The sequence below is a fragment of the Labeo rohita genome, chromosome 22 (genome assembly GCF_022985175.1).
Source record: "Labeo rohita strain BAU-BD-2019 chromosome 22, IGBB_LRoh.1.0, whole genome shotgun sequence".
NCBI classification, from domain to species: Eukaryota; Metazoa; Chordata; class Actinopteri; order Cypriniformes; family Cyprinidae; genus Labeo; species Labeo rohita.
This window is the reverse complement of record NC_066890.1, coordinates 9,567,131-9,576,985: the sequence shown is the minus strand read 5'-3', so window position 1 is coordinate 9,576,985 and position 9,855 is coordinate 9,567,131. Positions and strand designations below refer to the sequence as shown.

The 9,855-nt window shown below is 34.9% G+C and overlaps 1 protein-coding gene across 1 annotated transcript in view; it reads right to left on the bottom strand.

Moving 5' to 3' along the window:
- The window catches only part of kcnh1b (potassium voltage-gated channel, subfamily H (eag-related), member 1b), a 56,903-nt gene that overhangs the window by 11,007 nt on the left and 36,041 nt on the right, over window positions 1–9,855 (bottom strand). The window contains exon 10 of the mRNA XM_051094637.1: window positions 4,108–4,304. Coding sequence (XP_050950594.1) covers window positions 4,108–4,304 — 197 coding nt within the window. The remainder of the gene's footprint in view (window positions 1–4,107; window positions 4,305–9,855) is intronic.

The window sequence follows — 9,855 nt, the reverse complement described above, 5'->3', positions numbered from 1 at the left end:
TGTGTCTGTCTGTCTATCTATCCATCTCTCCATCCGTCTATCTGTCTTTCTATCTGTCTGTCTGTGCATGTGTCTGTCTGTCTGTCGCTCTATCTGTCTGTCTGTGTCTGTCTGTCTATCTATCCATCTCTCCATCCGTCTATCTGTCGTTCTATCTGTCTGTCTGTGTGTGTGTCTGTCTGTCTGTCTGTCTGTCAATCTATGATAGAAAGACAGACAAATAAACAGATTTTATGCTGACATGACTTATGTGACACAAGGCTTAAATCAAATTTCTTTAAAGCATTTATCACAGAAAGAGAAAGAGAGACAGCCAGAGAGAGAGACAGGGAGGGCAGGACTGAAGGAGGGGGTTGATGATGAAGATACTTCTGTATCAGGTTTCTATTTTCTGTTCTTCTAAGGTCAGTCTGACTTTGTGTTCCATTAATTCAGCTCTTGACTCTACATGGCCATTTTCTGACCGTTACAAAATTAAACGGCTGGCTTTGATCACGGCTATCTAATCTTTGCCTCTGTCTCTCTCTTCATCCTGCGCTCACACAGACAGCAGAGCCACGCTTAAGATTTAAGCATTAGCTCAATAAGCTGTATCTGATTAGGCTGTACCTGGATAATACAGCCAGATACACCGAGCCGCTTACGCCACAATCTCACCTGAACAAATAAGGCCATTATTCTGATGATAGCCATGCAATCACTGAAACACACACGTACACAGGCTGTGATTGCTTCAGCCCTCAAACCTTTTCATATACTGAGTGAACCAAGACTTTAGATTTCATAAATCACACCTAAAATGCCAGACTAGACCAAAGGCAGTAACCAGTCATTCTTTATTCTTCCATGCTCACCTCTGATTTATCATCTGATCAATAAAATAGCATCCATTTAATTCAAGAATGACCTTGAAATGTCACACCACAAAAAATAAGACCTGCAAATATGTATAAATAGTTAAGGCCCAGAAACCAATAATGCTAACTATATTTATTTTTAATATATTAATTATTTAGCTAATTATAAGCACATACTACATTTATGTAATCTGACAATTTAAATGCTCAAGCTCTTCACAAGTATTTTTTTTTTTTTTTTTTAATCAGCTGGGAAAAAAATCTAAAAAAATCATTATAGTCATTATAGTTGTTCTATTCTATTCTATTCTATTCTATTCTATTCTATTCTATTCTATTCTATTCTAATTTTTCCTCACTTCCCTCACTTTATGGATTGATGTATCCATACTTTATATGCAATCTTACAGTGAAACCAAGATTTTTGCTGGTATTTGTATTAATATTTTGAAGCTTTATTATATTATCTACTTTTTAAAGAAATTTTTATATTTAAATTTTTATTTTAATTGTACTTTGAATTCGTAATGTAATTTTTTATTTTATTATTTTTAAATACTATTTATTTTTAACTATTTAGTTAACGTTAGTTTTTATTTGTTTCTTGTTATTGCAGTTAATGTTTGTTTTTCATCTAATTATTTTTATTTTATTAGGTTATTATTGTTTATTTATTTTATTTTATTATTATTTTTATTATTTATTTATTTTTTTTTTTTAATTAAATGTAACACATTTGAAGAGATGAATAAGAAAGCACAGTCAGAACAGCAGCGGATTCAGTATTCAGACACACTCACTGTCCCTACAGCCGCCTCATGAGTAATGGTGTGCTATAGGGATTGTGTCTGCAAGAGGGTATAGATCTTCCAGCTCAGTTGGCTTCATAATCACTTCACTGTAAAAAGTGCTTACACAGAGAAACGAGAACTGAATTTAAACGAAGCTGTGTGCAGCCCCTCTCCAGCCCTGCCTCCACACGAGCGCAATGTAGCTGACAAACTCTGAGACAAACGTAGATGAAATTGAACAGTGTTCACCCACACCAGCTATAATATTAATGAAAAGCTGTCAAAATCGTTCTCGGAAGAGCAGAACTCCTCAACAGCAGAAGGAAGGTCAAAGATTTGACAACCCAAGAGAAAAACAATAGCAAAACGAATTAAACAGTCACAAAGCTGCAGGGATTTGAAAATTCAAATGCATTAAAATAAAGAGGTTAAATCATTTTTACAGTTTAGTCTACTATAGCAGATAGAGCAGAGGTTTTCACACGTGTATAGCCCCTATAATGGTAAAATTACTCCATTTTATGAAAACACAATTCAACACTTTAAATAGCTGTGTCCAAAAGTGCAGTGTGCAATTTGAGGAAGAACAAACTTTGGCTTTGTCATGTGAGCTATTGTGTAATTTCCTTAAAGGTCATGATTGACATTTTAGGTCATGTAATTTCATTTTAGGTCATGATTGACAGATTTTACCAGTATTTTGGTCAGCCATGTGCTTTGATGACATTTCTTTAACACCAATATTATGGACCTTATTGTATGTTTCGCTGCATGTTTCAAAGTGAAATGTTCAGTGAGAGGTGCTAAAATGCATGCTTAATACGTGACCGTGGCTGCATTTTATTATGTTAGTACCGGCACACATTGCTGCGTTTTTATTATGTTGCTTCAAGTATGTATTGTGGTGGTTCAGAATTCAAATATCCAGGGAATGTCGCTAAAACGTTAACACTCTATCATATTGGAAAAAAAACCACTATCCCATAGGGTTAACTAGGGCTGTAACAACAACGGAAAATAAAACCAGTGTGAGCCATCAAACATTATTTATTATTACATTATAGAGAGTTTGAAAACCAATACATATGAGGCTGTATTGTTTTGAAGTCGTATAATAATATTGTGAAAGGAATTGTGCGAAAATTAGGCTTTCAGAGTTGAGTCTCTGGCCCGGGAAATCATAATTTGTGTGGAAATAATAAAACTTGTCTGCATTTTACTGCCTCTAGTGTTAATTTTAACGGGACACTGCGCTGATTTGTACATATATAGGTAAGGTTTTTTTTTTGAGTTTTGCAGAAACATAAGTAGAAGCAAAAGTAGGATTTTGGTGCTGGTGTATGAATGATATCTTAAAGATTGGAAGACATTGTTTGTGTGAACAGCACATTCACATCATTTTTAAGAGTACCATGGTCTCAAGAAACCACTACTATGAGTTGGTCAGTTAAAGGTGAAGTCCACTTCCAAAACAAAGATTTACATATAATGTACTCACCCCCTTGTCATCCAAGATGTTTATGTCTTTCTTTCTTCAGTTGTAAAGAAATTATGTTTTTCTGAGGAAAACATTTCAGCATTTTTCTCCATATAATGGACTGATATGGTGCCCCGGTTTTGAACTTCCAAAATGAGTACATTATATGTAAATCTTTGTTTTGGAAGTGGACTTCTCCTTTAATGCATTAATCAGTGTGCTATAGAAGGGTGACATTCTAAATGTGCAAAACTGGGGCTGGGAAACATGAGATTATGGGCCAGTTTTACTAAACAGGGCAAATTAGTGCGAGAACGCAATTCCAAAACAGCGCAGATGAGAGGGGAAATTTCTGCAGATGATTTACTAACAATGAGCAAATGAAAGAACAAAGACGCAACATCTCATTTACATATCGACCAACGCAATATACCAAGCACAGCACAAATTAGCGTTGTTGTAAAAAAAGAATAAAGAAATCAAGAAGCCACAGTATGAAAAAGGGGGAAAAAAAACGGAAACCGAAAAATGAAGGTTGCTAGAAGTTTTGATAGACTTGGTATTGTGTGACTCCTAGTTGAGGGTTCCAAGTTGTCTTTTATTTCCTGACACAAATTAAAAATATCTCTCTGTTCTCTGCAGCAACAATAATTTTAGCCATTTCAAGTGCAAAATAGTTTAAGACATGCTTTTTTGGGCGTTAAATAATAGCAAAAAGACCAGTAATTTCCTCCCATAAATTTTGGATCTAAAAGGGAACGCCTACAATGGCATAATTAATAAGGTCAAGCGCAAAAATATCTGTGTCCATGCCTTTTCAGCGCTAATTCATCACTGCACGTCTTTAGTAAAACCTGACAATACAATTTTAACGCCAACAGGCGATTTGCGCTGGTGCAAGCTGTTAGTAAACCGGCCCCATTTGTCAAACTTGTTTGCAACTTTAGGCTTTAAGCTACTTTCAAGTGGTCTAGATACCCACCCTTTTCCTCAGGTTGTAGGTTAACACCAGGTTCCGTGAGAAGTGTCCGGCGAAGGCTGTGTAGAATTCCAGAACCTTCTGTAAGGCGTCCCGTTTGATGATGTGAAGATCGCAGTAGGTCAGCGCACGGACGTTTGCACAAGCCTGAGCCAAATTCACCTCTTTCCAGAACACATCCCCGAACACATCTCCCTTTCCTGAAAGAAAAAAAAGAGAGGGGGACATTGAAGAATGAATTCCATTAGGCTTTCTAATACCTTCGGGGGAAATGTCCCAGATTCGTGCATAGGTGTGAATTTTCACGGATCACAGGAAACTCAATATGCACTTCAGAATGAAACTGCTCAGGTTGAGAATGTCATTTCAGTAGATCATTTAGTAAGTCCATGCATGTAAATAAGACTGAAGTCTACTGTAATGTGACCCAGAGAGGGCAAACGTTTAACACTGAGACAAATGTCTTTGACATTATGTAACACAGCAAAAATGCAGGATTTTGCAGTGAGTTCAAGTTGGCGACACAATTTGCAGTGTTGACAAACAGAAAGCTGCTTGGATTAAAAGGAACTTCTTTGTGAGCTTGACTTTATATATCCCTACACTACTGACAATAGACAACATAATGAAATTAACACATTGTGTCATGTGTAGATCATACTAAAATTGAAATTCTGTGATTCTGTCATTTACCCAGTTTCATGTAATTCCAAAGCTGTATCAGTTTCTTTTTCTTTTGAAGAAAATAAAACAGACATTTGAGAAATGCCTTCATGCTTTTTGTACATACAGTAAATGTCAATGGGCTCCAGTGATATTTGGTTCCCAATGCTCTTTAAATATATTTTGCTGAAGAAAGTAATGCAAGGTTGGGTAAATGATGACAGAGGTTTTTTTTTTTTTTTGGTTGGACTGTAGCTTTAATAATGAACCAATTAACTGTGAGCCCTATGCAACACTTCGGCAATGGTAAAATTAGTGAATTTCATTGCATATTTTAAACAAAAATATGAAAAATGAATGGGATATTTTAAAAATAGTATCTCATACACAATGTTACAACTGCATATAATATACATGTAGAAAATGAGCAGGCCAGGCACAAGATATATCCCAAACGGACAGATTTATTGATTATAATGGAAGAAATCTGGATTTCTTACGTTGCATTGCTTGTGCACAACACTTCCACCAATTTCACATTGTCAAATGGTCTGTGTGATGAGATGTAATACACTACTGACACATATTAATGAACAGACGTCAGTTTTTCTGAACAAAGAGAGGTTTTAATCTGCTTTGATATCTTATTACAAAGATATCACACGTCTGGCTGCTGGGATGGTGTATTAAATTACGACTGTTGTCACAAAGCCAATTTAGCTGAACCACTGCAATGCACAACGAAAGAGATGTGCATATTTGTTGTTCGAATGTCATTTTTAAAAAATGTACTATTCAAGATGACTTTTTGACAAGGCTTCAAGTGTGCTTTTGCACAAAATTGACATTCTTTCATTCTTTCAAAGAACAGTTCACACTAGGCTTCACGCTAGAGCAGATCTCCTCCCCACGGATGACTCTGCTCTGCTCTGTTTCTAAACCTGCGATGACAGATTTACACCTCCAGTAAAATGACACACTCTGCTAGAGACCTGCCACCCCGCACGGGCTGCAATGCAAATATTTATCTCAGCATAATACTTGACCCCCACTGGACACCATATCTGTATCTGCTGTATCTGTTAAGAGGGCAAATCCAGGGAGATTCTCGTGGCACTAGAAGCTTATTAGTAGTGTTTGGTAAGGCTAAGGCAAGCATCATTATTACTATTTCCAATGCTTAATGTTATTTAAAGGAAAAGTCCACTTCCAGAACAACAATTTACAGATAATGTACTCACCCCCTTGTCATCCAAGATGTTCATGTCTTTCTGTTTTCAGTCGTTAAGAAATTATGGTTTTGAGGAAAACATTTCAGGATTTTTCTCCATATAATGGACTTCATTGCTGCCCTGATTTTGAACGTCCAAAATGTAGTTTAAATGCAGCTTCAAAGGCGTTTAACTTACTTGCACTTCCTTAGTTTTTGCGCATTCGCTTTGTAAACACTGGGTCTGTAGTTTCGCCTATGTTCTGCGTGACCTTTCGATGTGATTCAATAGGACATAACGTCGTGGATGCGCATCCCCCTGTGCTACACAAGCTTTTGTGCTTAAAAAGTATACAAATTTGTATTTTTCGAAAAAAAATGCCAATCTTTTTGTTAGATAAGATTCTTCCTCTTCCCTTCTTCCTCGGCTGGGATCATTTAGAGCTCTTTGAAGCTGCATTTAAACTACATTTTGGAAGTTCAAAATCGGGGCACCAATGAAGTCCATTATATGGAGAAAAATGCTGAAATGTTTTCCTCAAAACCATAATTTCTTTACAAATGAAGACAGAAAGACATGAACATCTTGAATGACAAGGGGGTGAGTACATTAATTGTGAATTGTTGTTCTGGAAGTGGACTTCTCCTTTAATCTTTTTAACACATTCAAAAACTTTTTGCCATACCCTGGTCATTTTTAACCCAGAGGAATGTGAGCTTATGAAATAGTGATAACTTAATGCATGGTGTCACTTTATTTTGCAGATCTATTCCACATGTGCATATGTTGTTATTATACAGTAGTAATTATAATAACTGTTTACTAACACTGAACCTACCCTTATACCAACCCTTAATTTATGTAGGTACCTTAAATTACATTACGTTTTAGGTAAGTACACTGTATTTACCCATACTGTAAAATGAAGTGCAACCAAATCCATATTGCACTTGATCATATTAAGTTACTGTCTAACTACCATATTATTACATTTACTTCTTTTTTATTAACTGAATACTTCTTTTTCAAACCTATTTGCTTTGTCAAATTTAAACACTTTACTCTTTGAACTTTTGTTCTTTACTACTTGAGTTCATTAGATATAGTTTATTACAGCTATGTCAGTTACATTATTTGTCTGTTTATAATGTCCTTGCACGTACATACAGTTGAAGTCAAAAGTTTACAGAATTTACAGAATGGTTTACAGAATACTGCAGAATCTGCAAAATGTTAATTATTTTACCAAAATAAGAGGGATCATACAAAATGCATGTTATTGTTTAATACTGAACTGATTAAGATATTTCACATAAACGATGTTTACATATAGTCCACAAAAGAAAATAATAGTTGAAAAGTCAAAAGTTTACATACACTTGATTCTTAACAAGGGTTTAAATACACAAAAAATGCTGAAAAAGCAAAGAATTTGTGGGACCTGAATGATTTTTCTGAAGAACAGTGGACAGTTTAACTGTTCAGGACAAATAAGGGACTTGTGAACAACTATCACTGAACAAAAAAAAAAAAAAAAAAAAAAAAAAAAAAACAGCTGTTTATCATTCAGGTAACAACACAGTATTAAGAATCAAGTGTATGTAAACTTTTTTTTTATAAATTCAGCTATTATTTTCTCTTGTGGACTATATGTAAACATCTTTTGTGTGAAATATCTTATTTAGGTCAGTACTAAATAAAACATAACATGCATTTTGTATGATCCCTCTTATTTTTGGTAAAACAATTAACATTTTGCAGATTCTGCAAGGTGTATGTAAACTTTTGATTTCAACTGTATGTCAAGTCCTAAACGTGTGATGTGTATTTTGATAGGCTTAACTCACAAAAAGGTTTCATCACTATACTAAAATTCATGGATTTTTCTTTTTCTTTGACTGAATGTACAGTAATAGGAGGGTTAAACATGTTCCTAACCCTAAGTATTAACCTTTCTGCATGTATTAAATGCTTCTTCAAATTGTGTCTTGTTAAGGAAAAGTGTGCTATTACATAATACACTACCTAAAAAGGGACTCTCAGCCAGACTTAGCAGCTAGTATTTCTTCTAATAGTAAAAACTACCTACAAGTCATCTAAAATGGCTTGCAACTGTAAAGTAACATGCTAAAAAACTGTACAGACCACCTTATAAAAAACACTCTTAACAACCATATAACAGTGCCAGAGCTTCACACTTCAGCAGCCGCATAGCAATGCACTAAAACCACTCAGGAGCAAGTTCTCATATATATTTTGTCTGTTATGGTAGTGATGGTAATTCCAAGCAAGACACACTCATTACTGATTCCAGCGATCCCTTCAGACTAAACTTAACCACAGGCACAATCAGACTAGACATGAGCTTAATTGGAACTCAAGAAACAATAGCTAAGAGACACATTCACCTGAAAGCAGTACAGCCAGAATCAACAGTACGAGACAAAGAGCAAAATTATTTTTATGTTTAAAAATTTGTTTAAAATATCCACATACTGTATTGGATCATATAATCTGGTATTCAATAAAAAAATCAGACATTACACTTGCTTTCTATTGTAGATTTTGAGATGTGACTTAAAAAAAATTGTCATTTAAGTGGATAATGAAACTGAATGATTTTCACGACGTTTGATTCTGTAAACAGTTCTTGAACATCTTTATTCTTCTGTCGACATGGACAAAACACTGCGCTAAAATACACTAACAGCAGCATTATTCACATATAATGTCATAGTCATGTAAACATGTCCTATTATAAGGATTTCATCTGAATCTGTCCTCACACCTAGATTTTTGCCCATTACCCTGATTTCGTTCTGCATGTTCACACTATTACCAGCATTCTGACAGCCTGTTTAATGTGTGCATGTCTTGTACACATGAAATGAAAAAAAATACAAATAAATAAATAAATTATAATCTCATGAAAAACATTGTTTTTTTGCATTGTCTAGTTTTTATAATGAGCTTTTGGATAGCTTTCACTGTATCGTTGTGCATGACTGAACTGACTGCATCAGCTGGACCAGTTCTTGATTACTCAGTGAACACAAGTCAATACTTTCATCATGTCCAACTCAAAACAAACAGAAATGCAATTGTGTTATGTCAATGGCTCATGAGACTTAGATTTCTGTTTATGCTGACGGGTTATTCATACATAAGAGTGTTGGTGTAACAATTGGTACTTTACAATCATTTTATCATGTTTCCAATGTAGGGTTCGTTTCTATAAAGTGGTACGGATATATTTAACGCTGATAATCATTTCCAATCTGGCCAGATTGGATCTTGTTGCATGCATGTAAACAACAAAAACATTTATTTCTTAGCACTGATTTATGTTACTGGTATTGTTTACATACAGTTGAGGTCAAAAGTTTGCATACACCTGCTAAATGTTCATTATTTTACCAAAATAGGAGGAACCATACAAAGTGCATGTTATTTTTTATTTAGTACTGACCTAAATAAGATCAGGGTAAATGTAACTTATTTAACTTATTTTGTCTTATGTGAAACATTTAAGTATCTGTAAAGATGCTTACAGAAGGGCAGTACTAGTACTTTAGGCAAAATAAGAAAAATGTACATATCTTTATTCTATTCAAAAGTTTTCACCCCTGGCTCTTAAAGCATTGTGTTTCCTTCTGGAGCATCAGTGTGTGTTTGAACCTTCTGTAATAGTTGCATATGCGTCCCTCAGTTGTCCTCAGTGTGAAAAGATGGATCTCAAAATCATACAGTCATTGTTGGACAGGGTTCAAATACACAAAGACGCTGAAAAACCAAAGAATTTGTGGGACCTGAAGGATTTTTTTGAAGAACAGCAGGCAGTTTAACTGTTCAGGACAAACAAGGGACCCATGAACAA